Genomic DNA, 20,196 nt, shown 5'->3' with positions numbered 1-20,196 from the left:
CCTGATGTAAACGACGAGTTGATGGGTGCTGACAAGTTGATGGGTGCAGCATACCAACATGGCACAAGTATACATATGTAACAAACCTGCACGTTATGCACATGTACCCTAGCACTTAAAGTACAATAATAATAATAATAATAAAGAAAATAACTTGACTGGAAAGATATAAAAATAAAAATAAAGGACCACCCTTTCTACTTCCATCACCAAAAAAATAAAAAATAAAAATAAAAAAAAGAAAAGCTTTGGGGTCTGGGCCAGATGTGGTGCTCACATCTGTAATCCCAACACTTCAGGAGGCTAAAACAGGCAGATCACTTGAGCTCAGGAGTTCAAGGCCAACCTGGGCAATATGGTAAAATCTCATCTCTACAAAAAAAAAAAATGAGCCAAGTGTGGTGGTGTGCACCTGTAGCCCAGATCCTTGGGAGGCTGAGACAGCAGGATTGCTCAAGCCCAGGAAGTCGAGGTGGCAGTGAGCCATGATTGTGCCACTGCACTTCAGTCTGGGCAACAGAGCAAAATGCTGTCGCAAACAAAACAAAACAAAACAAAAGTAGAAGCAGCTTCCAGCTCTGTAGTGCCAACAGTGGGCAGAGAACGGTCCAGCCAGTAGAAGGCCATAAGAATGCCAGGCTGGGTGCTCCTCAAGGGCAGAGCCCCCATCACCTTCATATTCCCCTTGGTCCTGGTAAGCCACAGGTGCTTAGTGTTCACTAACATGAGAAAAGGACAGCAACCATAAAGGGTGCAGTGGTTAAATTTCAGACCCCACACAAAGCTCCCCACTGCCAGGGTTTGGTAAAGTTAGTGTCATAGAAGATACAAAAAAGTTTTTCTATAAAACCAGAACTGCCAGACTTAGGAGTAGATGAGATGGCACCCCACCACCGCCACCTGCATCTCCCCAGGCCCCTACGATGAGAATGGGACTTAGAGGGGTTCAGAGACATGCCTCAAGTCACATGACTTCTAAGTGGCAGATCAGATTCAGGGACATCTGAATTCATAATGGGTTTTAGGGAAGGCAAGGCTGGCAGCCTGACATAGAGGGAGGGCGACTGTCTTGTTCTCCCTGCAAAGAGTGGGGTCTTGAGTAACTTCTTGTGAGAGGAGGTCAAAAAAACCCACAAGAATGCAGGGGAGCCGGACCAGGCAGAGCACGCTGGGAACCATCCCTCGCTTCAGCCTGACCTCTTCAGAGCACATTTTCTGAGCCAGAGCTGCTGGCTTTGATAAGCTGCCCAGTGTATCTGAACTGGCTGCAGCCGCAACTCCATCCAGGGAGAGGCCCTGGCAGCCTTCCTGGGCTGTTGCTCTCTTGGCCAGGCCTGGAACTAGCCAAGGTTCACGATTTCCACTCCAGGATCCGAGGTCTTACAGAAACTAAGGCTCACAAGGCCAGGTCTGAGCCACCGACCAAGGGGAAGGACACAGGGACTGCCTTTCTCCTACAGGAGGTGGATAATGTACAGCATGCCCTGGGGGAGGTGGGGTAGACAGAGCCCCAGCAGGGAAGTTAAGAAACCTGCTCTCCAGTTCAAGGCTGTGTGGTCCTGGACAAGTGACTTCCCCTCTCTGAGCCTTCATGTCTTCCCCTGTACAATCAGGGCAGAGGCTAGAGCTTGCTCTAGATTGTGACTGGAAGCTGTGGTCAGCAAGCTCCCCTGGCGCACAGTCATTCATCTAAACAAATCTGTGGAGTTTAAAGAACTGAATTCTTCGGCAGCTGCTGTGCTGCTCACAACTCACTGATGCTGGTCCTCGCTCCCAGTCCCCTTCCAGCTCCTGGGCTTCTGTGTTCCTCCTACCCTCTGCTCCAGAGTGCCTCTGTTACCGTGCCCTTTCTCAATCACATGCCCCAGTCCCTCTCTTCCTGCAAGTTTTCCCAGGAAGCCAAACTCTGGAGCAGTAGTACTAAAGACCTGAACTTTTCCAGGCATGTCTTCCATAGTCTCCCTCCTCCACCAACCCCATGCTCCTTCTCCCATTCACCCAGGAAGACTCACCCTGCCCCCACCACACCAGCTTCCTCAGCCCTCCAGCTCTGTGCTGATGCTGCTTACAGTCAACATAGTTGCAGTCTCTTGGGTTCTGGGTGACTGGCTGCAGCTTCTCTGCTTTGTCCCCAACACTTGGCCTCCCAGTTCCACTCTGTCCTTGGTCACTCTGATTCCTCTTAAGCCACTCTATTGCTCATCTTTCTCATACATCACACACACTTGTCCTGGCTCCAACAGTCATGTCCTATAATTCCTCCCTCCCTACTTTCTCTGGCCACCATATCCTGCCAGGGCCCTGAGACTTAGAACATAGAAATTAGAAGAATTTAATTCCAATGAGCTCATAAAATCCCTGAAGCTGAAAGCAGAGCATTCTTTGTTGCTTGAGAAAGGGTAGAGGAGTTGAGGGAAGAGAGAACTAAGCCTATGAAAGACAGTCACCTTTTTCCACATCTCGTCCCTTATGCTGTTGAAGTCGCCTGTGCCTGGGATGTCCACCAGCACGACCCCTTCTGGGATCAGGTCGGATTTGGGAAGAGTCACTTCCACATGTTTGATCAAGGGCCAGATGTGCATCTCAGCGGCCTCCCCATCCCAATCTCTCCTCTGTGTGCGGATGTAGGGGTCCAGCTTGATGGACAGCTCTTCTGCCTGAAGAAGAAGGACAGAATCACGCACGCCAGCCTTGTTCCCAGCTCTGTTCATCCTGGTTGGCTGTGATGCAGGTTCATGGTAAGTATGCTTAGTAAGGGTAAGAAGTGCATCTGACAGAAGGCCTGAAATCAGGTCTGTAGGACCTAGAACCTGAGAGCCAGGAAGGACCCTGGAGATGAGGAAGTTCAAGCTCCTTACCTTGCAGATGAAAAAAAAAAAAAAACAAAGTCAGCTAAAATGGGACGTTAGGGAAGTTATAGCATTGCTGAATAATAGGTTTATCTTCTAAACTGCATTCAATTCTGAAATTAAGGTAATATGTAATTGACATTTTCATTACCAGAAAGCTAGCAATGACTATAGAAAATTAACAGTGATATGGTAACTATATTTTCCAAATTGAAAATTGATCTGAAATTGGATCTTAAAAGAGTTTTAAAATTTATCTTCCGATTACAAAAAATACCTTGATATGTAGGCATTTCTAGGATATTTTAATGATGGTGGGTAAGAGAGGGAATAGTTCTTAAACCACGGTTTCTGCTTAAACATGTCTTGGGACAATGACACATCCATGCCAGCAACTATGACAGTAAATCTCAACTGGGGTACTTCAGAGGACAGAGGATTTGGGATGTATGGTGGTCATTGTTAAATAAATTTCTATAGAATAGTCCTGAAAGAAAGATAAGAATATCAATTCCTAAGAGAGTTTAAATTAAATTGCTGGATTTGTTGCAGTCTGGGTAAGGAGTAAGAGATTTCATCAATTTCAACCAAATGATAAACAGCGAAAGATAATAAAAACTCTTTAAGATATTGTAATTTTAAAATAGAGCAGATACCGTAAGAGAGAAGTCCAGGAAAAGACATGGGCTTGAAAAGTCTCTTTCTACTAGAGGGCTAAGCCCAATAAACTGGTTCTGGGCAAACATCATTATAGAAGGCAAACTCGGATTCTAGGATCTCCAGTGGAAAGCCTGAATTTGTAAGCTCACTTATTGAGATGGTAATTCTGTTCACCTTCTTTCCGTGGGTAAATGTATGATGCTGGGAAGGAGTATTTCTAAATATAGAGTTGGTGAAGACATTGATATCCTTGTGTAAGCTGTATGTATTCAGATAAAGTCACTAGTTTTGTAATCATTGTGTTTCTCAGACATAGTCTATGTTTTAGATATTAGAAGTATAATCATTTTAATAGTAATATTCATCTTAAAACTATAAGAAATGGGTACTGTGTTTGATTTTCCAGATATACAAGAGATAGCAAAGTGCTTTGAAAAGGTTTCATTCATTTGATTTTTAAGTGTGCCTAGTCAAGTATTTAAACATTTTAGAGACTCAAATATATTGAACTTTAACCGAATGCAAAAAGCCTAAGGAAATGTGATTAATTATATAAGTATCATGGAATATTTAAGGAAGGTTTGCTTTGTTAATCAGGAAATAATTGAACATTAAACTTTAGGACGCATATAAAAATTGTACCCATTTTACCAACAGTCACTAGATTTATAAATAGAATAGCAATATTTTAAAGGTGTATTTAAAGGTGAGAGATACAAGAAAAACTAGGTTTTTAAATGTATAGCTTTCCTAAATTGAATGTTGATTCCACAAATATTTTGTTTTAATTCAGAAATTGAATTTTAACTTAAAATAAACATTGTTTATAAAAGCAAGAATACTACTAGTTGCCTATCCAATGTCCATCCTGTTCCTCCTTTATGCCAGCAGAATCCTGATTTTCTATCTGATTGGAAAGGCAGTGGAGTGAGACTGGTCTAAGCAAATCATGACAAGTCTGCTTTTCACTTTTTCTGGACCCCCTTTCAGCCAAGAAGGGCCATGTGGCTCAGTTCTGAACTCTGAAATCTACACAGAAATTTGTCAGAGGTATTTCTGGGAAAGCTTTTACTTTCTCATGAAAGGGGAGATGTGGCTGATGCCAACTTTTTCTCCACTTCTTCCTTCCAGGAGGCTAGCATGAAGTCTAGCACTTCGGGAGCCATCTCATGACAATGGGGTCGACGGAAGGCCAAGGGAACGAGAGATGCTGATCTTGACATTGCTGAGCCACTAAACCAACCCCACCCCTACTGCTCCCAAACCTCTTACATGAGAAAAAGAATAAATCCCTGTTTGTTTAAGCCACTATAAGTCTTCTTCAAAAATCACTGGCAGCCCAAACTATCCCTAATTATTCTCAAATAACTGTAAATAGTCTTCTTTTGTGCACAAGAGCTCCTCCATTCACATACTAAAAATTCCCATTTGATAGCCATAAATAATGAGGATAACTTGGGCTATGGATACTTCTGATTTGGGTAGCAACTTATTTCTTATTTCACACAAACACTGTACCACAAGCCCGTCCCCTGAAACAGATTCAACTGTTAGACATCAGACGCAGGATGAAATCAAGAAAAAAACGAACTTGATGCTACCTCTTCCGCCTTGAGGGTGATGACTCTGGAGGTGGGGATCTTCCTTTTGGGCTTCGCCCTCAGTAACTCCTCATAGTTCTTACTTTCTGCCCCATTTCCATAAATAATTTGTAGCTTCCAGGTGGCTTCCTCCACTGCCTCATCCCTGTTCCATGCATCTGCCTCTTCTCTGCCCAGCTCCTCCGTCCTGTGCAGGAGTTTAGTCAGGTTCTTCAGCTCCTCCCTCCACTCCTGCCAAGGCAGAGTAGGGCCAAGCCCCTCTTGACACAGACACAGAGAACACCGACAAACAGAGGCGCCCACTGCCCCCTGTGGAGGGCCAGGGGGCTGCATATTCAGAAAATCTAGGTCATCTATCTGGGATCTCGAAGAGGGAAATGGCTTGCCCAAAGTCTCATAACAATGCAAGCATCAGGCTAGACCCCCCTAGCTCACTTGATTGAACTTCCTCCTGGGATGGGCTCTTTTCATTAAACAAAGGCATGAGCTATATTTGCAAGGAATATAATGTTATCTCTGAGAGATAGTGAGAAGGAAAGAAAGAAAAGGAGGAACAAAAGGAAGGGAAAGAAGAAAGAAAGGAGGGAGAGATGGAGGGAAGAGGAAGGAAGGAAGGAAAAAAGAAAGGAAGGAAGGAAGGAAGGCAGGCAGGCAGGGAGGGAGGGAGAAAAAGAAGGAAGGAACGGACGGAGGGAGGAAGGGAACACTTACCTGGTCAGACAGAAGGTGGATTTTGGCCTCATACTGTGCACAACAGCCGGAGCTCACTTGTACAATGCAGGAAGTACATATGCTTTCTCCAGACACTGGTAGAAACATTGCTTGCTGGATGATGGCATTGATCAGGGAGCTCTTCCCAGCCCCGGTGCTTCCAAATAATCCAATGTAGATTGGGTCCACTGTCGGCTTTTCAATCAAGGCAAGGAGCCTATTTCTGGGTGAATTTTAAAATGTACATTGTCATGATCATCAAAGTTTAGAGGGAACAGCATTGAAACAGAATGCAAAGGAACTGAATTCTAATCCTGGGCACGTCACTAAAATCTTCTGAGTCTCTGTTCTCTCCTCTGTCAATGGAGAATATCAATCCCTATTTGCTACACAGAGTTGGCCTGGGGATCAAATGAGATTATGCAAAAATATTTGGTAATGATAATTCCACACAATCCCTATAATGTCTATATAGATGTGAGGTATGTTTATTTGTATTCACTGGAAATTGTATATTCTTTGTTTGTCTGTTTGTTTATGTGTCTGAGACAGGGTCTCGCTTTGTCACCTAGGCTGGAGTGCAGTGATGCAATCATGGCTCACTGCAGCCTCAATCTCCTGGGCTCAAGAAACTCTCTCGCCTCAGCCTCTGAAGTAGCTGGAACTACAGGCGTGCCCCACGACACCTGACTAATTTTTTTGTATTTTGTGTAGAGACAGGGTTTTGCCATATTGCTCAGGCTGGTCTCAAGTGGTCCACCTGCCTCAGCCTCCCAAAGTGCTGAGATTACAGGTGTCAGCCACTGCATCTGGACAGAAATTGCATATTCTTGACCCTAGAAATACAGTGTATACAGAGGTGAAGTATTAATAGTGTTAGGAGCAACACAGAGTCTTAATGAACAGGAGAAGTTACAGCCTCAGCACCACTCAACTCCTTCAAGTCACAGAGGACAAATAGTTGGGGACATGAGCTCAGAGTCACACAGCCTGGGGTGAATTCTGGACCCTCTCACTGACCACTGGTGTGACTTTGTTCAAGTCTGGGCCTCTCTGAGCCTCACTTTCAGTAAAATGGAAGTAATCATAATAGTTCCTACTTTATAGGAGTGTTGGATGGATTAAATTATATTTCACATACATACACACACACACACACACACACATATATACACATACACACATACACACATATATATAAAGCACTTAGCAGATTACCTAACAGTGACAGCTCAATGAATGGCAACTATCCCATAGCGACAGAAATTTGTATCCTTCTTTCTTAGTTTCTAATTAAATAGTCCCTTTCCTTGTTGGGGGGAAGCACCTATAATAGCCTAAGGACAGATACTGACATAAGATTTCAGGGTTGCAGATTTCAGACTCACATGAGATATTTGACTCCATTAGGGATGCTATCGTCCAGGAAGACAGACTGAATAAGTTTCTGATAAGTGTTGCTCAAAACTCTTCTGGTCCGTGATTCCAATTTTTCATCTGGAATTAACAGAGAGAGGTCACCCGTAGGTACCTGGCAGGGATAAAGTACTAGGTCTCCAAAGGAGGTGTCTGCTGAACATCACAGAGAAGGAAAAAAAAAAAAAAATGAAATGAAAAGCCGATTAAACAAGATAGCAGGTTATCTCACACTAGGGATGGTGGCTCACTAGAGATAGCAATCATTGGTTCTGAAAATCTCCAAACAGCCAGGCTGCTCTGAAACTCTGGTAACAGAAGTTATGGTATGCTTTGCCATGGGCTTCAGCCCATTCTAGATTCTTCCCTCCTGTGTCATAAAAAGAAAAAAAAGTGCAAGGACACCATGTTGACACCCACCGAAGCACTAACCTAATCATCTTCACAGGCTTTGTTCTAAGCAGGAAGAAGTTATTTTGATAACAACCCTCCTGCCCAGAGATGCCTGGAGACAAATTGCCTAACTGCATACTGCTGCAGAAACTTCGAGTCCTCTCTTTCCAAAACAGGTTCATTTGAAGATGTTTCATCCAGCTTCAGAATTTAACTTCCTCTTTCTTTGACCATTTTAACATACTTGGAACAGAACAGAACCATGTTAAAACAACAGTTTCAGGACACTCACATTCCTTAAGAGCACTCTGCTCCACAGAAGGAAATGCTCGGAAACGCTGATCTCGATCTGATTTCCTTCTTTTTCTCATTGGTTCTTTATATAAATCATCTTCAACTAGAGATAAACAGAGGATATATAAGATTATACGTGTTGGGGCATGATATTCACCTCAACCTCTAGAGTAGCTGGGACTACAGGCACATACCATCACACCTGGCAAATTTTTGTAGAGACAGTGTTTCACCATGTTGCCCAGGCTGGTCTCGAACTTACCAAAAACACAAAATGTTTTGGATTAGCTAGGTGTGGTGGTGCGTACCTGTAGTCCCAGCTACTCAGGAGGCTGAGGTGGAAGGGTCACTTGAGCCCAGGAGTTGTAGGCTGCAGTGGGCTGTGATTTTGCCACTGCACTCCAATCTGGGTGACAGAGCAAGACCCTGTCTCAAATATGTGTGTGTGTGTGTGTGTATATTTATATATATATATATAAAGAGGAACTGCTTCCAGCTCTGTCTGCCCATAAACTCATTTGGGAAAAAACACTGTTGGATCATTCCAGTTTGGTTCCTACTTTGCAGAGTCACAAGACTGTCTGCATTTAGTTCCAAAACGTAGAGTTCAATCTATCTCCCCAGATAAAAAGCTTCTATTTGCAACTCCTCAGAAGCCAAAGTGGCTGGACATTCTTCACCAAACGCCAAGTTTTAGGAAATCAACCAACTGTGTAGAGAAAAGTTGAAGACAGGGTTAAGTGTGCGGTGAGGAAAGGCCTCTGGGAGGTCTTGTCAGACTAGGAAAGAAATCAGCCTGGTGCAGTGGCTCACACCTGTAATCCCAGCTCTTTGGGAGGCCAAGGCGGGCGGATCACGAGGTCAGGAGATGGAGACCATCCTGGCTAACAAGGTGAAACCCCATCTCTACTAAAAATACAAAAAATTACGCAGGCATGGTGGCGGGCACCTGTAATACCAGCTACTCAGGAGGCCGAGGCAGGAGAATGGCGTGAACCCCGGAGGTGGAGTTTGTAGTGAGCCGAGCTCGCGCCACTGCACTCCAGCCTGGGCAACAGAGCAAGACTCCGTCTCAAAAAAAAAAAAAAGAAAAGAAAAAAAAAAGAAATCAACGAGAAGCAGAATGCAAAGGAAAACAGGGGCCATGTGACCAGGAAGAATCACACATTCTTGAGCCTCAATTTATTCATCTGGAAAATGAAAGAACTGACAACAACAACAAAAATACACACGCGTTACAAGAGTTTGGATGGATGCCCTCCAGAGATCCTTAAAAATTGGGGGAAATTTTTTCCCTTCTTCGCTTGAAGACATCAGCAGCTGCTTCCTTACATAAGCAAGAACAGAAATCACCTAGAAGCAGATCTTTGTAGCTCTGTGGAGATTCATTCACTTAAGTTGTTTCCCTTGGTTATGAAGTGAAGGGCTGGTTGGGCCCATCATCCTAAAGAAGGGGTATAACCAAAATGTTGTGTTTTAGACAGATTTTGGAAAACACCCCTTGGTCATATTTACCTGGCTAGAAAGGGGTAAGAGGTGGATCTTTGGGGTGAAGGTTGTTGAAAATGGTTCTAACCCAGGGCTCCTGGGGCTGGCCCGTGCCTTAGAAAATGGCCATGAGGTGAACCGAAAGAGTTGATCCCCAAGAATCACAGGGAGGCCATGAGGCTCCAAAACTGAGTGTGACAATCTGAGGTCATTCCCTGAAGAACCACAGAGAAGAAACGTCACATGGCACCCAAGAATGGCAGCCCACACAGAAGGCCCAGTCTCTGCCCGTGGGCTCTAGACACAGATCTCCCAGACAATTCAGGCAGCCTTCCCTCTCTGTTCAACCTTGCATCTTCCAGCACAAATGGAAGCCAACGCACACCCCGTAGAATATTCTAGTGCAAGTCATGCTATTTGCCAAGGCCTGAATCTCTGCCACCTCATGCTCCATGCTCATGCTGCAACTGAGAGTTGAGAGAGGTTACACTTCAACCCTTCCGTCTCAGACATTCTAACTGATGATTGAGCTCAAATTCAAGAATTCGCCCTGGCTCAGTTTGAGGACTGCCTTAGAACAAAATACCAAGAGGTTGCTGGCTCGGTGGCTGGAGCTGGAGAGGAAGAGGCAAAGAAAGAAGAGTCTGCTGGTTAGGCCCCAGGCCAGTTACCGACTGAAGAACACTTTAATCTGTGCTCCAAAAAGCATCTCAGAACTCCAGGATGTGTCCACGACCTGTCTGTGGAAAGAGTGGAAAGGGATGTAGACTTTGTAACTCAGGAACTCTTTTGGGTAAACAATGTTTGCCTAATCTCTTAGCCATGTGTATAAAACAAGGGCCAAGTTCACACATCCAGGGCCCTTATTTCAACATTGTAAGGACTGGCAACAAATCTGATAAGAGTTTGGAAGTTTATTTCTCAACTAAAGCAAAGGCTAGAAAGTCCAATACAGCAGGGTTTAAAACTTTTTCTTCAATTTCTAAAATGCAAAACTATCCGGAAAGGAGAAAATATTCCATCTTGGATTTATACCATATAAGGGTAGTATTTTTATATTAGATTGTAATAAAAATAAACTAGTCTGAACTTAGATCACAGATCTTATTATTCTTGTTCACCACTTAAGCCCTTCCTTGCCCTTTCCAGCACTCCCCATCAAATCCTCCTAGGAGCCAGCAGTTGCGGTGGATAGCGGCAGTCCAAAAAGTGTAGCATACCACTGCTGTTCCTTCCTGCTGCCACAAGGTGACACTTTTGAAAACTGATCCCCCAACAGCCTGAGCTGAGATGCGGTTTCATTATTGACTGTTGAACTTTTTTTTTTTTGAGACGGGTCTCCACTGTCGCCCAGGCTGGAGTGCAGTGGCAGGGTCACAGCTCACTGCAGCCTCAACCTCCTTGGCTCAAGCAATCCTCCGACCTCAGCTCCCAAGTAGCTAGAACTACAAGCACTCACCACCACGCCCGGCTAATTATTTTTTCTTTTTTCTTTTTCAGCGATGAGGTCTTGCTGTGTTGCCTAGGTTGGTCTTGAACTCCTGCGCTCAAGAGATCCTCCTACCTTGGCCTCCCAGAGTCCTGGGATTACAGACATGATTCAGACCATTGCCAGAAACTGCCAGAAATCTTCCAAGCAAAATGATCCCATTCCTCAAGGCTAAGCTCAACTGAGGGAACCCCAAAGTGGCAGTTCTTCCTATATGCCTGTTCAGGCTTGCTTCAGATGCTAGCATCACCCCCACTAACCCAGAAACACTGCTTCACCTTGCCCCTAAGGAAATCTATCCCCTCGGAGTGAGGAAACGTTCCCTCTTCAGTCCTCAAAACACAAAGGATATGATACACGACTGTTTTCTGCAACTGGGGGATACATCCCTGTCATCGTCCTATAGGGAAGGCTCCCTCATTGGCTCCAGGGGCCCTATATCTGCCTTCTGAGGAAGGGAAGCCACCCATACTGACTCCAATGTGAGTCACCCTTCCATGAGCCACTCCAAGGCACCTACATCTCTCCTTCTAAGGAAAGCCATCTAATGTCATTCCAGGGGTCTTGTAAGAGAGGCTACCTTCAGAGTGTTCAAGGTGACTTTCTGGAACATTATTATTATTATTATTATCGAGATGGAGTCTCACTCTGTCACCCAGGCTGGAGTGCAGTGGCACAATCTTGGCTCACTGCGACCTCTGCTCCCGGGTTCAAACGATTCTCCTGCCTCAGCCTCCCAAGTAGCCGGTATTACAGGCACGCACCACCACACCCAACTAATTTTTGTATTTTTAGTAGAGACAGGATTTCGCCATGTTTGGTCAGGCTGGTCACGAACTCCTGATCTCAGGTGATCCACCCACCTCGGCCTCCCAAATTGCTGGGATTACAGGCGTGAGCCACCGTGCCCAGCCTGGAACATTATTTTTTTTTAAAGGAAAAAGTCCCACTTATTTAACTGCTGGCCAAACAGTTCACTTCATGATGAATAGTCTATTTCAGTTACTGTTGAAATATCTGATCTTCATTCACTATTTAAACTTGTCATGAGAAAGCACCTTCTGAATAAAGGGTAAGGAACAATGACAACAGTTAAATATAGTCCCAACCTATTTGCCTTTTATCCTATAACAGTAATCAGTTCCTATATCCTCCATTAGAAGATACTGCAGAGGTGTTACCTGGATGTGGTTCCTGGCCAAAAACATCCTTCATTTCTGCCATTCCTTGTTACGTGAACTCCTGCTCTTCTCCGCTTAGGAGAACCAGCCTATGAAGACAAAGTACAAAGACAGGTGGGGCAGCAGAATTTGAAAATACAGAAAGCAAAACCTAAGGATGTGTCAATCTGCTTGTGCGGTGTTTCTGCCCATTCCAACTTATCTCTGAATCCCTCACATCTAGTACACTACTTGATGGAAATATAACAAGATTAGTGTTTGAACACCGATTTCCAATAATATTTAGGCCAGGTGTGGTGGCTCACACCTGTAATCTCAGCTCTTTGGGAGGCCAAGGGGAGGCAAATCACTTGAGGTCAGGAGTTCAAGACCAGCCTGACCAACACAGTGAAACCCCATCTCTATGAAAAATACAAAAATTAGCTGGCGTGGTGGTAGGCGCCTGTAATCCCAGCTACTCGGGAGGCTGAGGCAGGAGAATCGCTTGAACCTTGGAGGCAGAGGTTGCAGTGAGCCGAGATGGAACCACCGCACTCCAGCCTGGATGACAAAGTGAGACTCTGTCTTCGGGTGGGGGGGAAGAAAAGAGTCTAAACCAATAGTACCTGAGAGCTTTAGGATAACTCATGCTGAAATGAGAATAAGCCTCTGGTGACCAGAGCTGTGAAGGTGAGTGTATATAGCTTCACTGCTTTGGGTGGCATCAGTGCTCCACTGGGGCAAGCCTTGAACCCTGTGCCAGTGATATTTAGTTCCAGTAAGTCTCAGCAGGAATCTGGGAGGTGGATGGAACATTAGATATTCCTAGAGTTCCCTTGAGTTGCTTTGGGGGACTGCTGACTGGGGAAGGAGATGCAGTGACTTGGTTCCCTGGACCTTTCTCACCAAGCGCAACTTCCACCAAGAGGACACCCCTCCTGGGCTCTCCTTGCAGCTTGCAGCATAGAGGGTCTGTGGGAGGGAGAGGAGAGGCACATCCGAAAGAAGAAGGGACAGATTCAGCTGGTCTCCAGTCCACTGGCAGATACGGTTTGGATACAGAGGGAGAACTCGACCCATGGAGGCTCAGAACAGAGGGCACTGCGCAGATAGGGTGGAATCTGCTAGCCTGGAGCTGCTTCATCTCCACCCATAGCGAAGAATTAGAAGAACATGAATGGGAAATACCCAATGTGCTTACTTGCCGTTATCTGATGTTTCTGTTTGGATCACTCAGCCGTGTATTTCCAAAGCAGAGTCACCAGCCCTTCTGAAATATGCAAAATCACCCCTGATCTGTCCTACTAGACCTACAGGCTGTTATTTAGGGAAACTATGTCTCATTTACACATTAACCCCAAATTAAAATCACCATCATCAGTTAGTCTTAGTTTGGTTTGCAGATATTAACTGACTAAACGGCTTCTGTATTTGGCAGGTGCTGGGTGAATGGGGTGAGAGCCCCTATTAAGTGCGAGATTCTGAGTCTTAGGTAGACCTCTTTCCCTCTCCCTTCCTCCTCTCTGCAGCCCACTTTCAGACCATCCCACACTCTTTACAGTTCTCCAAAGCAGGGTATCCTATTGAACTCTTGAGCATTTTAGCACATGTGGGATGCCCTTCCCTTCTTCTCCCAGGTGAATTCCTGCTCTTGCTTCAAAATCCTATTTTAGTGTTTCCTCTGTGAAATGGTGTCTGATACCCACTCATTCCCCTCCTGCATTCCTGCTGCTCCATACACACCTGTGTTATAACACTGATTGTACTGTGCTTACATCTCTTCCTCCTGGTTGAACCACTCAAGGTCAGAGGACTGCATTTTTTTCAGTGGTGCATTTCTATCAAGAAGGGCAATGACTAAATGTTAGCTGATTGGATAACATAATGGATGGGAAGCTTTTGATGAGATTCTACACCAAAGGACGTTTAAAAGCTAAATTTGTTGTTTTTGTCTGGTGGTTTGTTTGCTTGTGACAGAGTCTTGCTCTGTTGTCCAGGCTGGAGTGCAGTGGCATGATCTCAGTTTACTGCAACCTCCACCTCCTGGGTTCAAGCAATTTTTCTGCCTCAGCCTCCGGAGTAGCTGGGATTAGAGGCATTGCACCATCATGCCTGGCTAATTTTTGTAATTTTAGTAGAGATGGGGTTTCGCCATGTTGGCCAGGCTGGTCTTGAACTCCTGGACTCAAGTGATCCACCTGCCTCAGCCTCCCAAGGTGATGGGATTACAGGTGTGAGCCACCATGCCTGGCCCTGAATTCATTTTTGATATGTTCGAGTCCTTGCTTAACGAATAAAGCAAAGAGTAGAAATCAATAGTCAAGCATGCAAATGAAGCAGCACTCACAGTGAGGACTGCTCCACGGGGATGAGGAGTATTTGATGTGAGGAAGGGAAGACACAGGTAAAGGCAGAAGATGGTGGTGGGGGGCGGGGGGGGGCTTCATGGTGGTCCTCAAATGCATTACCTTACAGTTGCAAATAAAAGAGACATCCTGCATATTTTCTAGGGTTCTCAGAGGGTAGGAATAGATCCACTAGGTGGAAGGTACAAGAAAAAATTTTGGCTTAACATTCTCAAGTAATCAGAGTCGTCCAAGATAGAATGAGCTCCCTTACGAAGAAGTGAGTTTTCTGCCTCTAGAGGTGTCTGAACCTATATTGATATGACCACCTAATAATGACATTGGGATAGATAAATTTTAAGCCTTCTTCAAATCCCAAGATTCTATGTTCTTACTTGAAAATTTTCACCAGGAAAGCTGGTAGTAGAAGTGTGCTAATGAGGTCACCAAATTTCACAAGAGGCACAAGCAATTTCTGGTTTGGAATACTGAGTCAGAAATGCTGACACACATCAAAACCTAGGCGCGTTATGAGAAAAAAAGACAGATGGGCTATAACGTGGGTAAACATACCATAATGCATGTCAATAATTTTAGGCAGGGTATGATGGCTCACGTCTATAATCCCAGCACTTTGGGAGGCTGAGGAGGGAGTATCGATTGAGCCCTGGAGTTTGAGACCAGCCTGGGCAACCAAGTGAGACCTTGACACTACCAAAAAAATTAGCCGGTTGTGGTGACACACACCTGTAGTACCTGCTATTTGGGAGGCTGAGGTGGGAGGATCCCTTGAGCCCTGGAGTTCAAGGTTGCAGTGAGCTGTGACTGCGCCACTGCACTCCAGCCTGGGTGACAGGAAGACCCTGTCTCAAAGGAAAAAAAAAAGCTGGATACAGAACTAGGATTACCCCTAGGAAAAAGATCTGTTGTTTTCTGAAGAGAGCAGCTCAAGAAGCAAATCCTATGAAAGGTTAGGCATCATATTATCACAGTGAGCACTGGAAGCAAAACAAAATGTATGATCCAAGCAGTGGATAAATCCACGGTCGACCTCCAGGACAGCTGGTGTACTGGAATTCAAATTCTAGGAGGAAACCGTGGAGCCAGATAAAGTACAAAAGAACTGACAGGCCAAGTTGATAAGAGGCGTGGTCATACAGACACTAAGATTAGGGTCCTTCAGTTGAGAGAGCTGTGGATTAAAGGGCAAAAAATCAAAGGGCTTTGAGTTTAGAGCAGAAGCAGTTGTGGTCACTGAATTCTGGAATACGGGCGGTGGTTCTGGCTTCTTTCGGAATCACAGGAACTTTAGTTCATTTGACTTTATTTACTAAATCAACAGTACACAAAGTCCAGCAAGGGCCGTTAGCATGTAACTAGCTGGGGTTGGGTTGGGTTTAGCTGCATGCAACGAAGACAGAAAACCACACACCTTCCTCCGTAGCAGCATCTATGGTTTCCGTATACAAGTAATTTGTGAACTCTAACTGAAATTTGGAATAATTAGAAATTATGTGGATTTGGTTGTAGTGGATTGGGTTTCAAATTCCTTTGGCCAATGTTCAAAGACTGGCGTGAAGGGATCCTTTGATGACCAAACAAAAACACTGGCAAGCGGAAAGGGATCATTTGCAAAAAGGCTAAGCGGACAGAAGAAAATAAACACCAAGTACTTAAAAGGAAAAGCGATAAACAAATGGGGGTAGTTTGGTACAGACATTTAGTATATAGTTATTGGGTTGAACTAAATGATGAGGTGGGAAGAACATTAGGCTAGAAATCAGGTGTGGAAATTTCCAGCTCCAGCTTCGCCGCCAATCAATAAAGCTGGAGGACTTCAGACAAGTCGTTTTATCACCCTGACCTCAGGTTTCCCAGGTGTAAGGCAAAGACTGAACTAGTCCTTAAAGTGTGAGTGTTCTCTGATTTAGATAGGTGGTAAAAAGATGAAAATTCTCATTTTGAAAATGTTACTTGTTATTGAAACCAAGACCGTACCAATGATTAGGGATTCCGTGTGGCCAAGAGCAGTACACCGAGAGCACTGTGATTTCAAGTGCATTATATTAAGGAGAAAATGAGCCATAGGAGTATAGTCCTTCTTCAAATCATCCTGCAGTCTATTTCCCCCCAAAGGGAAGGAATGGTGGTGTTCACTGCGAAAATTTGGTTTCTGTGGAGAAGCAATTGGTAACAGTCCAAATGTATTGCTCAGATAGGCAAAGTTCTGCCTGTGTGGTTTATTTTGCTTGTATTTCAGCTATGTGGTTAGCACTGAAGTTTTGCTTTTAGTGCTTATTTACATTCCTGTGCACTGAACCTAAGAATAGCATCTTTTAAATAAGATTGTGGACATTCAGCTAGATATAGGAAGGTCACACAGAACTGGTTTCCTGATAAATAATTGTAACTTTTCACAGTTACTCTTGCTTCTCTCCCTCTCCTTTTCTTCTGTTTGTGTTTGCTTATTGTCTTTTTCTTACAGGAAAATCACAGAGGCAACACAAATGCAGGTCATTCCTGTAGTAGAACAGCTGCATATCATGGCATTGAATAAAGAATGCGGGCTGGGTGCGGTGGCTCACGCCCATAATCCCAGCACTTTGGGAGGCTGAGGCAGGTGGATCACAAGGTCAGGAGTTCGAGACCAGCATGACCTGCATGGTGAAACCCCATCTCTACTAAAAATACAAAAATTAGCCAGGTGTGATGGCACGCGCCTGTAATCCCAGCTACTCACGAGGCTGATGCAGGAGAATTGATTGAATCTGGGAAGCAGAGGTTGCTGTGAGCTGAGATCACGCCACTGCCAGCCTGGGCAACAAAGTGAGACTCTGTATCAAAAAAAAAAAAAAAAGAATGCAAGGGCCCCTTCTTCTACAGATCCAGACCCTGAGGACCAGGAAGGGGAAGAAACTTGTCCAAGGTCACATAGTAAGGTTATGGCAATGAGGGCTGAAACTCAGGTTTCCTGACTCCAAGTTCAATGTTCTTTTCATCACATTCAGCACCTCTAATAGGCACTATTTAAACAAGCCCCCTGGAGCTCAGGCATAGGGGAATGGAGGAAGTGGTGCCCACAAAGGAGGGTTCCCTCAAACGCATGGCAAAGGCATTTCATGAGAAGGAAGGCTGTTGAGTGGGGAGAGTAGCAACTTTGTATGCAGGAACTCAAGCTGAAGCCACTGCCTGCAAACTGCTTTTTTGTTTTTTGTTTGTCTTGTTTTTTTTTTTTTTTTTTTTTTGAGATGGGGTTTTTGCTCTATCGTCCAGGCTAGAGTGTAGTGACACATGATCTCAGTTCACTGCAACCTCCACCTCCCAGGTTCAAGCAATTCTCCTGCCTCAGCCTCCTGAGTAGCTGGGTTACAGGCACCTGCCATCATGCCTGGCTAATTTTTGTATCTTTAGTAGAGACGAGGTTTCACCATGTTGGCCAGGTTGGTCTCGAACTCCTGACCTCAGGTGATCTGCCCACCTTGGCTTCCCAAAGTGCTGGGATTACAAGCGTGAGCCACCACATCCAGTCTTACAGCCTGCAAACTCAAAGACACCCTCAGAAGTAAAACAAGCCAGAGAGAGACAAGAAGAGAGAGAGACTATCAGAGGAGTACATTTTCACTGCATTTTTTGTGTTCAATGCAAAATTCAATGTGTTTATTACAAATGACAAATGTCTTTTTCTTTTCCCCTAATTATTCTCCTTAGGCAGAATCTCATTTCACCCTACCTTGCCTCGCATCATTAACCCTTGCCAAAACTATTTACTTACTTAAATTTAAATACTTAAATTAGCACAGTTTCTCAAAGGGGCATTCTGGTCATTAACATTGGTTTACTCTCTACTTTTAATAAATATGGGAAGTGCTTGGTACATAGCAAGCACTAAATAAATTGTCTGTTGAATGAATGATGGTAGATATAATTTTTTGAGATCTGTCTATATCTAGATATAGATATATAACTTAGATGGTAAGATTAAGAATAGCAGGAATTATATTTATTATTTTATTTATTCATCCATTCATTCAACAAATTCAACTCAACTATTTGTGAGTACCTATGGTGTACCAGGTACCGTTCTAGATACTGGGGGTACAGCAGGGAACAATATGGGCATGGTATCTGCAAACAAAGGGCTTCCATATTCCAGATGTGAATGGTGGAGTGAAAATTACTAGGGATTTGGAGTCAGAATGCCTGGATTTTTGCTCCTGCTCCCAAACTTCAGTACAACACAGAGCAAATCACCTGATCTCTCTGAGCCTCTATTTCTCCACATATAGGATAGAATTGGTTAAAAAAAAGAAAAACCTTTATCAAGAGTTAATTGGCCGGGCGCAGTAGCTCATGCCTGTAATCCCAGCACCTTGGGAGGCCAAGGTGGGCAGATCACGTGAGGTCAGGAGTTTGAGACCAGCCTGGCCAACATGGTGAAACCCTGTCTCTACTAAAAATACAAAAATTAGGGCTGGGCGCAGTGGCTCACACCTGTAATTCCAGCACTTTGGGAGGCCGAGGTAGGCGGATCATGAGGTCAGGAGATGGAGACCATCCTGGCTAACACGGTGAAACCCCGTCTCTACTAAAAATACAAAAAATTAGCCGGGCGAGGTGTGGTGGCGGGCGCCTGTAGTCCCAGTTACTTGGGAGGCTGAGGCGGGAGAATGGCATGAACCCAGGAGGCGGAGCTTCCAGCAAGCCGAGATCACGCCACTGCACTCCAGCCTGGGCAACAGAGCCGGACTCCATCTCAAAAAAATAAACAAATAAATATATATATATACATTTATAAATTAGCCGGGTATGGTGCTGCATGCCTGTAATCCCGTAATCCCAGCTACTTGGGAGGCTGAGGCCGGAGAGTCGCTTGAAGCCGGGAAACAGAGGTTGCAGTGAGTCAAGATCGCACCACTGTACTCTAGCCTAGGCAATAGAGCAAGACTCCATCTCAAAAAAAAAAAAATGAAAGAGTTTGTTGTGAGAATTAAATGTGATGATGAATGCAAAATTGCTCTACAGGCACTTATGCATCTGTAAAAATGTTATTTTTTTAATATTTTGTGAAAGTAGTTAAACTAGAAATCAGTACCAGTATCATCCAGGCCACGTCTGTTAGTCTTTGGGGAACAAATGCCACCTTAGCTGAGATCCTGACTCCCATTCTTGTCTCCACTGATTAAGCACATTGAGCATGCTCTACCATCTTCCTTAAAGAATCTTTGGTTAGCTGGGTGCAGTGGCTCACACCTGTAATTCTAACATTTTGGGAGGCCAAGTCGGGCAGATCGCAAGGTCAGGAGTTTGAGACCATCCTAGCTAACACGATGAAACGCCGTCTTTACTAAAAGTACAAAAAATTAGCCAGGCGTTGTGGCACACACCTGTAGTCCCAGCTACTCTGGAGGCTAAGGCAGAGGAATCGCTTGAACCCGGGAGGCGGAGGTTGCAATAAGCCGAGATCATGCCACTGCACTCCAGCCTGGGCGACCGAGTGAGACTCCGTCTCAAAAAAAAAAAAAGAATCTTTGGTCAAGTTTTTTCGTGCTCTCACAAGAAGGCGAGCTCAAGAATGAAAGAAGGAAGAGGAGGAGACTATTAATGAAATGATAGAATGTTGATGAAATTTAGAATTTATTTCCTTTCTCTTTGAGTTTGGGTTTAGGTTTAAGTAACTTTGGTGTTGGCAACATTTCCTAACCACCTTGTTGGCCACTGCACTGCTCTTCCAAATAGGGATGTCCCAGGAGAGCAGTTTAAACGCATTAGCTCAGAAGCAAAAGTGAAACA

At 44.5% G+C, this 20,196-nt stretch overlaps 1 protein-coding gene across 9 annotated transcripts in view; it reads right to left on the bottom strand.

The window, feature by feature from the left end:
* Positions 1 to 20,196, bottom strand: part of NUGGC (nuclear GTPase, germinal center associated) — a 70,313-nt gene that overhangs the window by 42,571 nt on the left and 7,546 nt on the right. For 4 of the 9 annotated variants that reach the window (XM_017884927.1, XM_017884937.1, XM_017884955.1 and 1 more), the window contains exons 2-7: positions 12,083 to 12,171; positions 7,923 to 8,027; positions 7,210 to 7,318; positions 5,822 to 6,044; positions 5,111 to 5,341; positions 2,448 to 2,657 (exon numbers count right to left, since the gene is read on the bottom strand). In XM_017884927.1, coding sequence (XP_017740416.1) covers positions 2,448 to 2,657; positions 5,111 to 5,341; positions 5,822 to 6,044; positions 7,210 to 7,318; positions 7,923 to 8,027; positions 12,083 to 12,125 — 921 coding nt within the window. In that variant the 5' untranslated portion in view covers positions 12,126 to 12,171. Of the gene's footprint in view, positions 1 to 2,447; positions 2,658 to 5,110; positions 5,342 to 5,821; positions 6,045 to 7,209; positions 7,319 to 7,922; positions 8,028 to 12,082; positions 12,172 to 13,804; positions 13,900 to 15,162; positions 15,182 to 20,196 lie in introns of those variants that run through there. The other 5 variants (XM_017884941.1, XM_017884948.1, XM_017884960.1 and 2 more) reach the window with 4 other exon arrangements.

This window comes from Rhinopithecus bieti, unplaced genomic scaffold, assembly GCF_001698545.2.
Source record: "Rhinopithecus bieti isolate Rb0 unplaced genomic scaffold, ASM169854v2 scaffold_315, whole genome shotgun sequence".
NCBI lineage: Eukaryota > Metazoa > Chordata > Mammalia > Primates > Cercopithecidae > Rhinopithecus > Rhinopithecus bieti.
This window is presented reverse-complemented; position numbering and strand designations above follow the sequence as displayed.